Source organism: Hyperolius riggenbachi, chromosome 2 (genome assembly GCF_040937935.1).
Source record: "Hyperolius riggenbachi isolate aHypRig1 chromosome 2, aHypRig1.pri, whole genome shotgun sequence".
Taxonomy (NCBI): domain Eukaryota; kingdom Metazoa; phylum Chordata; class Amphibia; order Anura; family Hyperoliidae; genus Hyperolius; species Hyperolius riggenbachi.
Genome location: NC_090647.1, coordinates 290266346 through 290284231, shown reverse-complemented (window position 1 = coordinate 290284231; position 17886 = coordinate 290266346). Strand labels below are relative to the sequence as shown.

General features: G+C 39.4%; 1 protein-coding gene across 5 annotated transcripts in view; it reads left to right on the top strand.

Annotated features, from left to right (window-relative positions):
* The window catches only part of CSMD2 (CUB and Sushi multiple domains 2), a 1291405-nt gene that overhangs the window by 779611 nt on the left and 493908 nt on the right, over positions 1–17886 (top strand). For 3 of the 5 annotated variants that reach the window (XM_068268934.1, XM_068268936.1, XM_068268935.1), the window contains 2 exons: positions 13324–13411; positions 15452–15576. The exons of 1 other annotated variant lie outside the window; for it this stretch is intronic. In XM_068268934.1, the coding sequence (XP_068125035.1) occupies positions 13324–13411; positions 15452–15576 (213 nt within the window). Of the gene's footprint in view, positions 1–3419; positions 3690–13323; positions 13412–15451; positions 15577–17886 lie in introns of those variants that run through there. One more of the 5 variants, XM_068268939.1, reaches the window with a different exon arrangement.

Below are 17886 nucleotides of genomic sequence, written 5' to 3'. Positions count from 1 at the left end.
CTCAGTGCATGAGATCCAAATTGTATCAAGCTTTCCATGGCTCCCAGTGGAAAGAGTTCTGCTGGAAGTAAAAGAGGCTCAAACGCTATCTGGAATTCCATAGGATTTACTGCAGCTGTAAGCATTGCTTTACAGCCATAGTTACCTGTATACATGATGCTGATGGTTAAGGATTTGCTGTGTATATTGCTGTCAAAATGTATCCAGTCAGTAAAATAATGCCAAGAGCCATGCTGATGTGCAATTATCAATGACAACCAATAGTATTATTCAGAGTATCAGAGTATAATGATCAGGTCCGTGAGAAGTGAAGTCTGATTGGTTGCTTTTGATGACTGCACCTTTGGATGCCATCATAGATCCTGACACTGTTTTACTGAATACTTTGCTAGACAAATAGGTAAACGGACTTGTTTTATATTTGCAACCCTAAATATGGCTTGTCAAAATAATGGACTTTTGAAACATATTGGCACTATACCCACAGGTGCATTGTTTTATCTTTCCAATCTATCTTGTTTATAAAAGCTTTCTGCCTGTTCTAGCGCACCTGTTGTCTTGGACCTATTAAATCTTTGTCCCGGGCAGCAGAGAGGATATTGTTGGCGAGAATAGAATCTGCAATATCCCTGTGTAAAGGACACCGCACTATATTCTCACATCGTATCTTGGAAAGGTCAGCCGCAAATCCCCTGGATTTTTCTTTCGCTCCTGTAGTTGGTGAGAAGCTGGGTGAGGACAGCTGAAAAGTTTGTAGCTGGGGAATAGTGCGGAGAGAAGAGCAGAGTAAAATCAGCATGGGACTGCTGATGGAAGAACGCGTTCTATTAGAACATGTAACAAGTCTAACCTCTTAATGAAGGGATTCAGAAATGCAGGTGTAGAACAGTAAAGGGGAAAAAGTTACTCACACAGTCAGGTCTTATTTCAGATGAATTACTGAATCAACAGAGGTTGTCAGACACTGTGTAGTAATATAGTATCTATAAGTATTGGATTACTTCTGGATCCAGCAGTAATCTCATCTCTGAAGGCAGCTGCAGCCACTGCAATCTGATAAGGCTTTAAATAATAACAGGCATGCACACTAATTTGCTTTCTTAAAGGGAACCTGAAGTAAGAAGTATATGGAGGCTGCCATATTTATTTCCATTCAAACAATACCAGTTTCCTGGCAGCCCCGTTGATCTATTTGGCTGCAGTAGTGTCTGAATCACACCAGAGACAAGCTTGCAGTTAATCTTGTCAGATTTGACAAAAATGTCAGAAACATCTGATCTGCATATGCTTGTTCAGGGTATATGGCTAAAAATTTAAGTGGCAGAGGATCAGCAGGAAAGCCAGGCAACTGGTATTGCTTAAAGAGAAATATATATGGCAGCCTCCATATCTCGCTCACTTCAGGTGTCCTTTAAGGCCTCATTTACACCATGTGTGTCATGCAGTAAAGCAATGCTTTAGCATATGTGAACTCACTGCCCATGCAACTAAATGTATGGCATGTTCACATCTCTGCATTGTAATGGATTGCAATATCATGATGTGCTGTCTATAGTGCATTTTTTTAAAAATGGTTGTGAAAATGTGAGCTCATCATAGTAACCAACCAGGCCATGAAATAACGTGCGTTCTAATGCGTGCAGTGTATGTTGCGCTATGCGCATTATTAGGCCCATATTATTCAACATGCCCAAAATCTCTCGCAACCTTAAAGGCCTACCTAAACTTACGTAAGGTTTTACATTGCTCAGCTAAACTTTTTACCTTTAAGGATAGGCATACACTACCTTTATAGTACAGTAGACAGTCAATTAAAATAAAAACATCAAAACAAATAACAATATGTTAAACCTTAAGGCCTTTCAGGATTAGACATGAATCAGGAAAAAACTTTTCTGTTATTTATCCAGTGAGGGCCAGATTTACAACTCAGAGGCCCGTAGGCACAGGTGTTCTGGTACCTTAAACTCCGCCCTTGAACACAGACCACACCCCAAGTAAAAAGTATTCTGAACTCTAATCCCTTCATTATGTCACTAACGGTGTATAGAATGTAATGCTGGGGATACACGGTACGTTTCTGTACCGTGTATCGACCAGCTGATCCGGCCAGCTGATAATATTCAGCTGGCCCAATCATGCCGCTCGACCTGCGCCCGCTTGATTCCCGCCGGCGGACAATGGCAGGGAATCGAGCGGCTGATAAGGACCGCCAGCGGGGACGAGCGGCAATCGATCCCCGCGGACGAGCGGGGATGCGCCAGTATCAAGCCGCTGGCTCGATCCGGCGCATAAAACGTGCCGTGTATGCCCGGCATTACACTCTAATCATTGTCCTATATCAACCTTAGAGAAATGAAACAGGGATTAGGGCGTAAGTACCTGAGGTTAGTGATATGAGGCAGGGATTGGACTGTAAGCTCCTGAGGTCAGTGATCACTTGCCTACAGTGCCTTATGGAAAATTCAGCCCTGGATTCAGTACAGGCAGGAGAGAGGGGTGATCAACTACCACATAGCTTTATACCGCAATGACTGGTACAAGGCTAGCAGTGACAGCCGTCCGATTTTCAAAACTGAGTACCATAAGCCATTAAAATGTTTTTTATTCCACAATTGATCTTGATCAGGAAAGTCTGAATATTTTGCTGGTCCAAGCCTTCCCTACATCTAATCCTACATTTAAAACAGTATAGCTAGTTTAGGAGATCAGTATGAAATGAATTGTGACTGCATGTGACCTACATTGCTAATAACAAACGTTTTGTGTAACACATCTTGAAATAATACAGGAGGATAAAAAAATAAACAGACTAATGCTAGAAATATGCAGTTAAGTAGTGATTAATGGGCAGTAAGTTACAACAGTTTGCACGTTGCTTTTAGAATTAAACACCTAGATGATTGCATGTAAATTAATCTACATCTACAATTCCCTCAAGTGCTCTCTGCATGTGGCATGTTAAAGTAAACATAGCATGAACACGCACTCATATACACACACACACACACACACACACACACACACACACACACACACACACACACACACACACACACACACACCACACAACACACATATACATATTATATGTATGAATAATGCGTAGTAGTCTCGGGTTTAACAATGCATGAACTGTATGGGGAGGTTTAATGGCGTTATTCTTGCTTAGGAGAGACCATATCCGTTGTGTGATTTCTCCTACTAGATACAAATAATTGCTCAGAGCATTGCAATCCTCACAGGCACCACTTGTTCCTAATGAATGGTTTGGGAACCGACTAGTTAAGGGTTAACCCTTTGAGTGATGGATGGGAGAGAAGTGCCAGAGAGGCTCACCCCCGTGAATACATGCCACTGTATCCTGGGCTTGTTGCCTTGGTAACACGGCAGCACCTGACGGATGTTTGCAGCTTTTCTCTTCCCTCTTCCTTCAGACTCAAAGCTGCCCCTTTTTCACTTGTCTTGTGCAGCATTAGTGATTAAAAGCTAAGAAATTCATGCAGTAATTAAACCGAGTGTGATTAAAGTCTGCATAGTACATATTTAGATGCGGATCATTTCAGAATCCAGGGCCTTTGTTGTTTAGCTAGCTGTACACAAGCTGCAGTGAAATAGCTATTCAGGCAGATTTGGTTCGTTCCATTCTGTTATGTTTCTGAAATAATCGTACAGCTGCAAGACAAAAGGTAAAGACCACTGTTCACTGATGAGAAACCAGTAACCTATATAGCGAAAGATCAAAGCTACTGAGAACAGGCTATTTAATCTATGGCCTTTATTTAATAACACTGTGTGCAGAGCAGTGATGTGCAGTTACCTATAGCAGCTCATCAGTCATCACTTTCAGTTTGTTGTAGGTAGGCTAAGGGTACATTAATAGGTGTTTTGGAATACTGTATGATAAATATCGTTTGTCTTTTTTGCATTATTAAATACAGATCCTTAAAGAGGAACTTCAGCCTAAACAAACATGCTGTCATTAAGTTACATTAGTTATGTTAATTAAAATAGATAGGTAATATAATCTCTTACCCATCCTGTTTTAAAAGAAAAGGCAAATGTTTGATTTCATGAGGGCAGCCATCTTTTTGGTTGAAAGGAGGTGACAGGGAGCATGAGACACAGTTCCAACTGTCCTCTGAGCTGATCACCCCTCCCACTTGCTAGGCAACATGAATAACAACATAAGAGATCCCATCATGCTTTGCACAGCATCAGGGAAAAAAGCCTGGGCAGTTTTCTTTAATGGGTGGAGCTTAGCTAAAAATGCAGCTAAAAATGATGCTTTGGTAAGAAAAACAAAGTTCTGCTGCTGTGAAACTGTTAAAGAAACACCAAGCCTTTTCATTTCTGCATGAGTAGATTTTTAGTCCGGAGGTTCACTTTAAGTAATTGGTTAGAAGTAAAGCCATTTAAAGGAAATGGTGTGGCTCCTTTATTAAGCATGCTTATTAGAAAAGTGTATTTCGTTTGATTGATTATTTGTAAGGTGTCAACGTTCAGTTGTAGGGTTTTTTCCCCACGGCTGCACATGACTCACTGGGAAGTTATGAATGATTTGCTGTAACCTGTGAGCCAGGTCAGGTGACAATAGCTATATTTTTTGTAGATGCCTACTATGATGATGCTACACATAGACATACGATAGGCAATGGCTATCCTGCAGATCATAAATTACTTAAAGTGACATTAAGTGGTCACTTAAAGTGAACCTCTGGACTAAAAATGTACTCAGCAGAACTGAAAAGGCTTGGTGTTTCTTTAACCATTTCACAGCATCAGAACTTTGTTTTTCTTACCAAAGCATCATTTTTAGCTGCATTTTTAGCTAAGCTCCGCCCATCAAAGAAAACTGCCCGGGCTTTTTTTCCCTGATGCTGTGCAGAGCATGATGGGATTTCCTATGTTGTTATTCACGTTGCCTAGCAACTGGGAGGGGTGATCAGGACGGACACAGGGCAGTTGGAACTGTGTCTCATGCTCCCTGTCAACTCCTTTCCACCAAAAAGATGGCTGCCATCATGAAATCAAACATTTGCCTGTTCTTTTAAAACAGGGTGGGTAAGACATTATATTACCTATCTATTTTAATTAACTGCTTTCGGACCGACGCAGTTTAACCTCCTCAGCGGTATGGACGACTATACACGTCCATCACCGCCGGAGGTTGCCGCTCAGGCCCTGCTGGGCCGATTTGAGCGAAATAAAAAGCAGCACACGTAGCCGGCACTTTGCAAGCCGCATGTGCTGCCTGATCGCCGCCGCTCTGTGGCGATCCGCCGCGAGCAGCGGCGAAAGAGGGTCCCCCCAGCCGCCCGAGCCCTGCGCAGCCGGAACAAAAGTTCCGGCCAGCGCTAAGGGCTGGATCGGAGGCCGCTGACGTCAGGACGTCGGCTGACGTCCATGACGTCACTCCGCTCGTCGCTATGGCGAGGATGTAAGCAAAACAAGGAAGGCTGCTCATTGCGGCCTTCCTTGTTTATTCTGGTCGCCGAGGCGATCAGAATGACGCTTCCAGAGCGCCCTCTAGTGGGCTTTCATGCAGCCAACTTTCAGTTGGCTGCATAAAACAGTTTTTTTTTTTATAAAAAAAAAACCCTCCCGCAGCCGCCCTGGCGATCTAATAGACCGCCAGGTAGGTTAAATCTACGTCGGGCGGGTGGCGCTGCAGTTCTGACCAGATGTAAACTCTATGTCCCATTCACCGTGCGTCCCCGCCCGTTCCTGCCGCTTTCTACCCGCCGCAATGTGCTGCCCTGCCGCCTCTATGACGGCAGAGCACTGTGAGCTGGGCAGGAGCCGTTTTCATTGGCTTCTGGCACTGTCATTACTGTAAGCCAAGCTCATTGGCTTACATTGAGTGACAGGGTCAGGAGCCAATGAAAGCGGCTCCTGACCAGCGAGCAGCGCTCTGCCATCATAGACGTACGAATGGTCTAGCACCATACAAAATAAATGGGATACAGTTGGGGACATCAAACATGGAGAAGGACTTAGGAGTACTCATTGACAACAAGTTAAATAATCGTACTCAATGCCAAGCAGCTGCAGCTAAAGCTAACAAAATTTTGGGATGCATTAAAAGGGAAATAAAAACTCGAGATGCTAGCATAATATTGCCCCTGTTTAACTCTCTAGTAAGGCCACATCTGGAATATGGAATTCAGTTCTGGGCACCACATTACAAAAAAGATATTGCAGTTTTAGAGCAGGTGCAGAGACGAGCAACAAAATTGATGCGTGGGATGGAAGGTCTCACTTATCAAGAAAGGTTAGATAAACTGGGTTTATTTAGTCTAGAGAAAAGACGCCTTAGAGGGGATCTAATTAACATGTATAAATACATCAGAGGGCAATATAATACCTTGGCGGATGAGCTTTTTGTCCCTAGGCCTTCTCAAAGGACTAGAGGACATGATCTGCGCATGGAGGAAAAACGTTTTAGCCATTTATTTAGGAAAGGGTTCTTTACAGTAAGAGTGATTAAGATGTGGAATGCATTGCCACAGGAAGTCGTTATGGCAAACTCTATACCTGCATTTAAAGGGGGCTTAGATGCTTTCCTTGCGTTGAAAGACATCCATGGCTACAATTACTAGGTAATGCCTAATGATGTTGATCCAGGGATTTTATCTGATTGCCATCTGGAGTCGGGAAGGAATTTTTCCCTTTAGGGGCTAATTGGACCATGCCTTGTAAGGGTTTTTTCGCCTTCCTCTGGATCAACAGGGATATGTGAGGGAGCAGGCTGGTGTTGTACTTTGTACTGGTTGAACTCGATGGACGTATGTCTTTTTTCAACCAAAATAACTATGTAACTATGTAACTATGTAACTAGAGACGGCAGACAGAGCAGCCTGCGGCGGGGACAGAGCGGTGTGACCGGCGGGAGCGACGGATTATTACGGCGATTCGTCGGTATACGCGTTTTAGCATACCAGCAGCATCTGGTCCTTAAGGGGGCAGAGGCTGCTGGTACCAAAGTGGTTAAGATAACTAATGTAACTTAATGACAGTATGTTTGTTTAGGCTGTAGTTCCTCTTTAAACTAAGGCTATATTATATTATGTAGAGCCCTACTATTCTCCTTATAATGTTCCAAACCAAGCCAATAAAGAACCATGGCAGGACTATATGTGCTCTTTGTACTTCCTGGTAAAGGAGGTTGACCACAGAAGTTACTCAGGCCATGTTCCCACCTACTTGATGATATACCACTTCTGCATTGGAACAGAGGCTGATATAGTCATGTGGATGCAAAGGGCACATGGACACAAGCCACAAAACTATGCCCCTCATGCCCACAAGTATGGCCCAGGTTTGCTTTAAAGCAACAGCAGGCTGCTGTGAGGGAATTGTTGCCTTGAGGAAACACACATGGCTGGCAGCACGGAGCTGGCTGGGAGGAAGAGGCTGTCCCATTACTTCAAAATGAACACAATGAAGTTTGATGAAGTCATTTTCAGAGGAACACTGTGGATTGATTACTCAGATACATATATATTGTCAATAGCAGCTAATGCAAATTGCATACAAAGCACGGCTGTAGTTTGTAGATGGTATACTCTATGTATACAAGATTTTAGAGAATAAAATGGTAGAAGAAGTTGAACCCCTTTCTGTTTTGTGAAGTAAATTAACATTCCTGCAACACATTTCCCATTCTGTGTGACTGCATGGTTCTCCTGGGCCATACTGCTGCTGGCATTCTCAGCATCCAAAGAGTGATTAGAGACCAATTAATGTGGTCTCTAGTCAAGTGACTACTGCAATAATTACATTGGTCAAAGGACGAGTTTCCAGTGTCAATAAGAATTAAAAGACATGAAGAAGTAGGTGATTAAGCATACAGAATTGCACCAGTTGTCCATGCACGATTATCTGATGTGTACACACCTCCAGCCTACCTTTATTTCAACAAAATGAAAGAGAAAGTTCATCTCTAGTATCATTCCTTCCCCATATGAGGCTATAATCATCCTATCCCAAAAAACGCAAAAATATGTACGCTCCATTTCTAAGGTGTGTGGGATTCAGTCCTCTTTCACAGTAAATTATTATCAACGTTTTGTCCACATCATGATTAAAACTTAAAGCAGAATGTCACCCTATCAGAACTTACAGTTTAGTCCTTTTAAAAGTCCTCTACTCTGTTTCAGCACAAAAAAAGCTTACGTTACAACAAGTGGTGCTTCTTTCTTTAGTTTCCTTCTTATAACCATATCTTCTTGGTCTCTGTGATCCTGGGACCCCGCAGTACCTGGTTGGGCAGTATATTTCCCACCTTTCCACTTTCACAACCTGCAACCAGTCCTGTCAGACATTGGAATCATAGTGTAATAATACAGCCCTGCCTGTTTTTCTGAAATCTACAACCTGTGCACTATGCACTATATCTGACATTATGTGTCCTTTGCAGGTCACAGAAAATGGCAAGACCATTACAGGAAGTTATGTCATAGATAGATTTATGCCTATAGTTGTGCTCAGCTTCTATACATGTTCAGTACTCTAAAACATGAATTACAAGACCTAATGCTGGATTTATTCATATTATAGTGGGTAGATTATTTATAGGATATGAGCTAGTTTATATCAGAATTTTAGTTATTAACTAAACTTAGCGCTGTAAAAGCTGGCTAAAGGCTGTAAAACTAGTGGGGTGAGGAAAATACAGTTGCGCCTGGAGCTCAGCCTGAGAAACCGGCAGGTGGTGGTGTGCACATTTCACAGGATCTTATATAAATAGAAACTGTATATACAGATGCAGCCTGTTGTATCCATAGCACTGGGTACTGAAAGAGGCTAGAGGATTTTTGAAAAAAAAAGTGTTTAACACCTAATTGATTAAGATTTTGCCTCTAGTTTTAAGTGTGATGTTGACATTTTATGTACTTATTTTATGTTTGTGACTTAAGGAAGTAGAAGAAAACAACCCCTCAAGGCGCAAACTAGTACCACAGGGTTGGTGTAAAATGTAGTATGTATTGAAAGATACCTAATACAAATCAGAATATGTTCCCTACCTACAAAGAAGATATTTTTCTATTGTATTTTTAATAAGTTATTGTTTTGAAGTAAAATATTTGTTTTATAATGTTTCTCACAACATTATGAAATATTCCAAATGTATGTCTCACTAGTTTAAAATTTTACCTGTTGGCAAGTTTTTTTTTCTCCTTAGAAAGCATTTGTTTTATTATTGTGATGTGGAGATAGCCTCTAGAAAACAACTGGGCTTATCTGTTGCAAAATGCAGGATTCCTGGCGTTTTTCAGAGACCTGATTAGTTCAGAAAATACAAAATAAACAAAAAATAAAATATTTAAAAAGATACAATTAAGCAAGAAGATACAGTAAAGCTTGAAAACAATAAATACAAATAACATATTTAAAATGTAAAATGTTAGCATTTAAAGCAATAAATACATAATGTGTTAAAAACAGTACACAGATTCTTCAAAATAAAATAAACACAATTTTGATATCTGGGACTATTTAAAAAAATGTATAATGTTTTATAAATACCAAGTCTGTAGCACAGCCTTTTATACCTGACTGTTTTTTGAAATTCTAAAAATATGTTTTCCATACATTGAATCATCATAAAATAAATAAATAAATAAAAATACAGAGTGACATATAATTTCCTTCCATGCACCACATTCTTTCATTTATAGAATATACACAATTAGAAAATGACAAGTAGTGAGAATGGTATGTTATAAATGAGAAATGAGATTGATGTATATTGAATTGTATATTGTTACTCCATGTTATGGTACAAGAAAAATACTTGTATCTTTATAAAAGTCTATGTGACTGTGACAAGTACGGTATAGGCATGAGATTGATCAGCCCACGCATAGAAAACACCCTGTCACTTCTTTATGTTCCTATATGGCATTTTAATACTAGTGTCTATCCTACATTTAGCTTTGTTTGCTGAAAACAAGCCAAATGTATCAAAGAACTATTGAGCTTTTACAAGTCGCAAATGCTTTCCCAGGCCAAACATTAGAGCTTCTAGTGAGCCATTAGGCATAGCAGTGGATCTTTGTAAGACTTATGACTTATGACAATCTTGCTTGAGGTCACAAGGCATTAAGACGTTGATATTCAAGGACTGGAGACCACCAAGGTCAAAAGATAACAATGAGTTTGATCTTAAGGTCTGTTTGCTTTGGCCCTTTGTAGTAATGAGTGTTGTTCCCTTTTATATGTACTTATGTGTCTTCCATGACAGTTTCGATCCACTTTTATCCTCGAGTAACTTAGACATCTAGTCATTGCTTTGTTTACTTGACCACAGGACTCCCCTCCTGTGATCTCAGTTGTGTCAAGTATTTTTTTTCCCTTCCGTTCTATAAGTACATTATAGTTGTTAGAAAAATCACGTAATAATTGCTTACAATCATATTTTGCAGTAACGGTAACAGTAACATGTTGATGTTACTAGAAGCTTCTAGTGACATTGAATTTTCTTTTCATCAGCTGGTAAATAGTGTGTGCAGCAATACCATTTGATTATTTTTATTTTACTGAACTAATATCTGATGCTGTGTATGCGTGTGTGTGCGTGTTAGTCTAGATTTTTTAATCATGTGTTCATTCCAATAACTCTCATCTTCTCACTTGGCCTAAGCATTTATTATCTACAATCTGACATGTTTGACTAGCGGTTTTACTGAATGCTATGTTCTTAGGCTCAATTATTCAGTCTCCTGGTATCACCTTTTCTCACTTCATTAAATGCTCTCTTTACTTTATATATATTTATTTACTCCTTTACTTTTCAAACACAATAGACAAATTATAGTAGCCATAGAAAACATGCTAAGACATGCAGTAGAAATTTAACAGCATAAAGCAAATTACTAAAAAAGTGTAATAATGAAAATAATGGAACACGAAAGTACAGGTGGTGTAGTCATGTATCGTCATTCATGCAATGTGTTTTTGGTATTCCCTGCCTGTAGGCAACAGTAACAAATAAATACAGTATGTAAAGTGCAAATCACAGCTGCTTTGCATATTTATTAAACTGTAAAAATTGAGTATAAAATGACAGTTTTATTTCACAACTAATTATATTAAATTCAAAGCAGTATTCCCTTGTTCTTTGAAGAATTCAGATTAGGAGATGTTTTAAATTGTGGATGTGCTATATTTTCAATTTCCTGGTTATGACATTAGAGTGAGAAGTTTCCATTCCTCCTCAGCCCTAAGTTTCATACAGTATCAATAGATGCACTGAAGTGTAACTCCAGCTCTTTCAGTTTTGGACAAGTAGAGAAGTATTAGAACTTATAGGATCTTTGCTATGTATGGGTCTTTCAGGTGGGTCTCTCCTCACTACCTGTTCTCAGTGAACCTGTTGCTGAAAAGCAGAAGAATATTCTCAGTGGAAACAAGTAGAATGTTTTCTTGCTGTCCTTGTTTCCACTGAAAACATTTACCGGTAATTCCCTTTCCTATTTCTATGGCTCTTGTACTGAAACCGAAAGTAAGAGAAATATCCCCAACTAGAAGCAGAAGACAACAGTACTATCACAATGTCTAATGTGTTAAACCTTCACTGACCTTTCCAAAGCTGGAAAAACAGTTGAAGTGCTACAAATAAACACAAACTTGTCCCAGAATAGATAGTATTTTGTCAGTGATGTGTACATGCATATGGAACCATCTTCCAATTTACTTTGCTTCATAACTACCTAAATTCATCAGATTTTGTTGACTGTCCTTGTCACCACAGACTTACCATAGATGCCTTACCTCTCTCCAGACATCTTACTTATTGTGCCATGACTTGTTCCAATCTTCATCTTATCATTCGGTGCCCTGCCATTTTATTTTATACATATCCTTCTCATTTGCTTATATATTGTGACTCCTCACTCCTCTTCATGTTCATCATGTCCAGAATAATACTATGTCGTCTTTTACCATATTTTAAACATAACATGTTGGCCATTTGATTATAAAATCATATAAATGTTTAATGATGAAAAAATCCTTTTTCAAAACAACTACCTTGTGTATGTTATTATATTCTCTCCTCCACACAAAGCACATACATATGTATGTGTGTTTGATGTGAACAACAATCCTGTTTGCTGTCTGCATTGGAAATTTTGTATTAACCATGTGAGGAAGCACCGCTTTCTTAAATCATTGTTTGTATGTTTTATTGATGCTTCTGTAAAATTAAGATTGTTCAAATTCATGACAGACATGATCTGCTGGGGGTGTTTGGGGGAAGCGGCTGAAGACATCTACACATGATCTGTGCTTGTGATGCGTGGAATAGAATTCTTGATGGTGTTCCTGAACACTGATTTTCTGTGTCCTGAGAACACGTAACACTTTCCACTGGGTGTTCCAAGCAATACACCATGACTTAATAAACTATGGTTTACAGTGTTTTTACTGAGTTCTGGTAGATGGGACCAATAACTGAGAAGGTACGTTGTAACTTTACTAAGGGTGGCACAAAAGCTGAGGAAAATATCTCACTAGCCCATGTCCTATTGCTTATATCCCATTTGCAGCGTGGGTCATGCCACATATCCATGCGATCGTTAGGAGTTATTCCAGGTAATGTTTCCAAACAATGGAAACATACAGTACATATATCCACATGCTGTATCCCTCCACTGCGCTGGTGGTGTTGTGTGTATGCGTGAGTGTGATTGCTGGTGCCCAAGTGTCTGAAAGAGTAATAGGCATCAGATGATCTTTACTCTTCATTAGACGATGATATTCCAAAGTCAAGCCATCATTACAAGGATATCCCAATCAGCTTTAAGGAATTATGCTACAATCTCATGTGAAGCCTTCAAGTGCTTCCTTCATCTAGCTTACTCAAATAATATGAAGAATGTTCTAAGAATCTTTCACATCTTCATGTTTCATGTCTTTGGGAGGAGCACATAGATTAATTCAGCTCTGAAAAGCCAAGACTCCTCTTTTATTGTACTATAGAACTTCTTTAGTTGAAAGGGTGATCTTATGAAATCTGATGGAACCGAAGCTTAGCGCTTATGATTAAATTGATGGTTGCCAAGAAGTAAGATATATCTAGCAGTGTGTGCTTGTGTCAAGAAGAAAGGTGGGGGGCGGGGTGGAGGTTGTGGTTTGGAGAGCAAATCATGTTCATTCAGTGGCCTTGTTTGTAAGTAACATATATGAAAACACTACTCTGTTAAAGTAGCAATTACTGCATACTTTTGTGTTTGCATAATCCAGCAGTGTCACTGTTCCAGTTGGTTGTGTGTGGAGTGATTCCTCTCTGTGTATGCTCTCTCTTTTGCATTTTAGTAACTCAGGTGGGTGTTTACCAAGGACACCACTTGTGTCCCGACCCCGGAACTCCAGAACATGGAAAAAGAATAGGTTCTGATTTCAGGTGAGAGGTCCATTTTCATGCTTCCTTTTCCATTGTGTTGTATTCTTACCTCAAAAATGTCTGCATAATGTTGACCTGGGTGTAACCTGTTTTTTCCCGTAGGAAAAAGACCTTTGCTCAAAGGCTTTGCACCAGCTTAGGTTGCTAAGTCAGTAACCAGATTTATTCCTTTCAGAGGCTTGATAAGTTAAAAGGCTTAAAGATTAAGGTTTCTCATCCCATGGCCACAGGGTACAATAACAATTCATCTGTTTCTGGACTAGCTAGTAGGAGCGGAGATGTATTCATTTGTAACATCCCAGAAGATGTGTGCTAATTATTTTCCTTATTCTGTGAAGGGAAAAACCAAACAAGCACTGATCGGTAGCCTCAAGGACTGTTGCTGAGAAAATTGGCATGTTTGATAATCACCAACAATAAATATAATTTTAATGACTAGAAGATATTATGTTTTTTTATCAAACAGCATACTGTGCTGGAAAAAAATATGTTTTGGTTTAACCCACTTAAGCTACTGCTAAAAGTAATGGTCTCATAATTAACTCGCAAGTCCATGGCAATGTATTGAAAGCCACCAGTCAGCTTCCATAATGCTTAGACCATTGGAGGAGAATCCTGGATTTACTTTACATTGCTTACATTTTACAGCTTACATTCCCAGCCAAACTGTTGTATTGCTGCTGCTGGTGACTATGTAAGGGAATGAGTTATGGTTTTGAGTTACATTTATACTTATATTTCTAATTTTAATAAAAGTACCAGTATATGCTATTATTAGACGATCAGTTTTATCCTTTTTTTGCCTTCACTGTTCTTTTTTTTGTTATTAGCCAGTGATAGATTGCAGGTACGCTATTTTGCAAAGGTCAATAGGATCACTGAGCATTTAATTAAATTATTGGTACATTAATATCTTCAAAATAAAACAAATCATAGTTATTTAGTTTTACTGTTTTTTGTATTCTATTGTTCATTTTTCCATTATCCTATTTCTTCAGAAATCATTGCATTTTCCTCAGAGATACCATACCAATATACATTTATTGTATCCCTTACATGCTTTTCTTAAAGGAATATCTGAAATTTCTATTGACCGTTTTGCATATGTATTTAAACTAACTGACTTTGTTATTATGATTTTTGATAATATGATTGTTTAGACTTTCCATGGTTTAAAAGTGAGTAAAAAAACAACAAGAAAACAAAACAAAATAAACAAAAAAAAGGATAGGCTCTGTTGATTGATCTGTGGAAAATGATGGCACTCACATCTTGTATGATCATACTTTTAGATGACTATTTTGATTATTATGTGATCACTGCTTTGCATACAAGAAACCTTTAACCTGCTTTGATGCCTGCAATGTGACTGAACACATTCAACCAACAGATGGGGCTTGATACATTGCAATGTTATTCTTAGTTCCTTGGCTATGGAATCAGCTAGAAGATTTGTAATGACAGTGATAATACGATAAATCATGGAGCTTCTGGGAAATACTGGATATCAATATTGTACATTATGCTGTTTTTATAGAAAGCGAGCAAGAGCAGTCGATATTTATCAAACATCTCTTCAGCATAGAAGATTGGGTTCTGAAATGTTATCAAGCTGAACAGAAAATCTATATTTTGCAAATGCGGGGCTTAATCCACAGAACAGTCTCCCATCAGTGGTGGTGGTAGAAGCTAATATGACCAGGAAATTGGAACTGGAACATATTGTGGGAAATTCCCATGGTTGTTCATTGACAAATATAAATGTAGTCAGAATGGTAGATTGTGTCCATAGGCATGCATATATCCCACTGCTTTGTGTGTGAGAGGTGACAAGACCTCTACAGCCTTGACATTGAGTAAAGTTCTGAATAAAATGGAAAACGCTGCTTACAAATAGATTTATGCTCCCTGTTCAAGCTATCAATCAATCTAAGAAGCCCGGGTCATGCACACAATGGTTGCAGTTCTCAGTAACTTACTCATGTTTTATTTATTAATGCTTGTGTTCTTTGTGTGTGATTATGTGTTATTCCCTGGTAGGCTTGGCTCCAGTATCCAGTTCTTGTGTGACGATGGTTATGATCTACAAGGTTCCAAAAGTATCACTTGCATGAAAGTGAGTGACATGTTTGCCGCATGGAGTGACCATCGACCTATATGCAGAGGTAACAACAAGGAATCATAATATAATAATAATAATAATCCTAACATTTGAATAGCACTTTCTCCTGCCAGACTCAAAGTGCTTGAGAGCTGCCGCCGCTAAGGCCATGCTCAATAAGACACCCCGCAGTGTTAGGAAGTCTTGCCCCATGACTCCTTACTAAATAGGTACTGGCTTGCTGAATAGGAACAGCCAAGATTCAAACCCTGGTCTCCTATGTCAGAAGTAGTGCCCTTAACCAGCACACTATCCATCCACCAATCAGAACAAGTCTCAAGACATGAATACATTTCTCATGTGATGGTTACAACCATTGTTTAGTTATCATTACATCACTGCTGATAAACAGAAAACGTGAATTTGCAAGGTTGTATTGTATCATGTTTTTTTAGGATTCCGAGCAAGAATATTTTTCACTGTTGCCTAGGAGTTTGGAGATTATGTACTCAACAAAACCCACTGGCAATCTCATAATGATTTTATATTTAAAGATAGGCAAGACCAGCCTTAGGTCACATATCACCCTGTGCAAAACATGGTACCTTCAATGCCCTTCACTGTACGAGGTATCAGACCTGTTTCCAGGATATCAGAAGATCTGGGACCCCTGTGTGCACCAATAAAGTGCAGTTTGAGCAGCAAGCCTTGGTACAAAGTAGTCATGATAGATTATGAGTGGTTGGTCCAAATAATGTCTCATAGTACTAAATAAATCTAACAGGAGTGTTAATATAAATTGGTACAACAATACTTTTGATTAGGACCCCTCTTACCAAAAAAGGTAATAACGTTTTACAAACCGTTATTTCTGATATAATACACTAGACAGTGTGACACAACAACTGCTACTGCTACATTACCCTACAGCACTATAGGGTAATGTATGTCAATCTTTTGACTGTACCCCTATTATAATGTGAATATAATGATTATAATGTGATTATTCAGCGCCACAGAAGTTTTAGAAAACTGTACAATACATTTGGCATTCTGTTGATGTGTGTGCAGGCACTAACAGAGGCCTCCAGTGGCACACATTTTGACGGCTGAGGCACATAACCTAATGGTGCCCATACATAAGACTATACTAATAGTGCAACTAAAAGTGGCCACTAATTGTCCAATTTCTGGCAAAAAATCATTTGGATTTTCGTCAAACCAAAATTTGGATTTTCTTGTTGGTTGTGATAGATAGGAAGCAAAGATTGGTTCGTTAATGGTGTAGTGAACAATTTTTCTTCTGATCAGAATTATCTGATCGCTCTAATGATTTTTCACTAGAAATTGGATCGTTAGTGGCTACCTTGAGATCTGGGGTACCTTTACTATTCAGGACATGGACCCAGGATCAGTTAGGCTAATGACACCACTGCAATCCACACTATAAATAATTAGGCTATGAAGTTGGTGTTAGGCTTTAGGTCAGTTTAGAGTTGTAGTGAGGCTCGAGTTAATACTTAAGGTTAGGACAAATTTTTTGGTTAGCGTAAAAGAAACAATATATCAAGTGGTGGGTGTAGGTGAAAGGTTAATGTTAGGCACATGAGATGGAAAAGGTCACCATTAGCAAGTGAGAAAAAATAGACTCCTGCAGGCATTTATAAATTTTGGTGCTGCCATAGACCGCAATGTTAGTAGGTGACAGGATAGCCGAAAGGGAGGGAAAGGGAGGAGATTCATGGCAAAGGGACAGATTGTGGTGACCAGGGGCATAGGATGTTGCTATTATGTAGCGAGTAGTACTAGAGTGTTAGTAGTGGGGTTGGCTAGTGTTAAGGGTAAATAGGGGTAAGTTAGAGTTAGGAGTAAGTAGGGGAGAGGGTTAGTGTAAGAGGAAGGCTAGGTAGAGCAATAGTACAATATTGGTAAAATAACTGAAATTCTACTATTGGCACTAGCCAGTAGTAAAATATCGGTAATATTGCAGACATTCTACTAGCGGCTTCTCCTGTTGCCAAAATTTCTGTACATCCTTACTGCATATTTGCCATCATTAATGTTAACTTTAAGAGAAGGTGGAGGTTAGTGTTAGGCAAGGTAGGGAGTCAAGTGAAAGAAAGGGCACGTGGTAGCATTAGTTTGTGTGCATATGTAAGGCAGCACAGTGGCTAAGTGACTAGCACTCTCACTTTGCAGTACTTGAGTCCAAGATTTAAATCATGACCCGGACACTGTGTCCTTGGATTTTACGATCTCCCAATGCTTGTGCAGGCTTCCTCTGAGCAGTCAGGTTTCCTCCAGCACTACAGAAATACACTGGTAGTTTAACTGGCTTCTCCACAAATTAGCCTTTAGACTACGGAGATACATA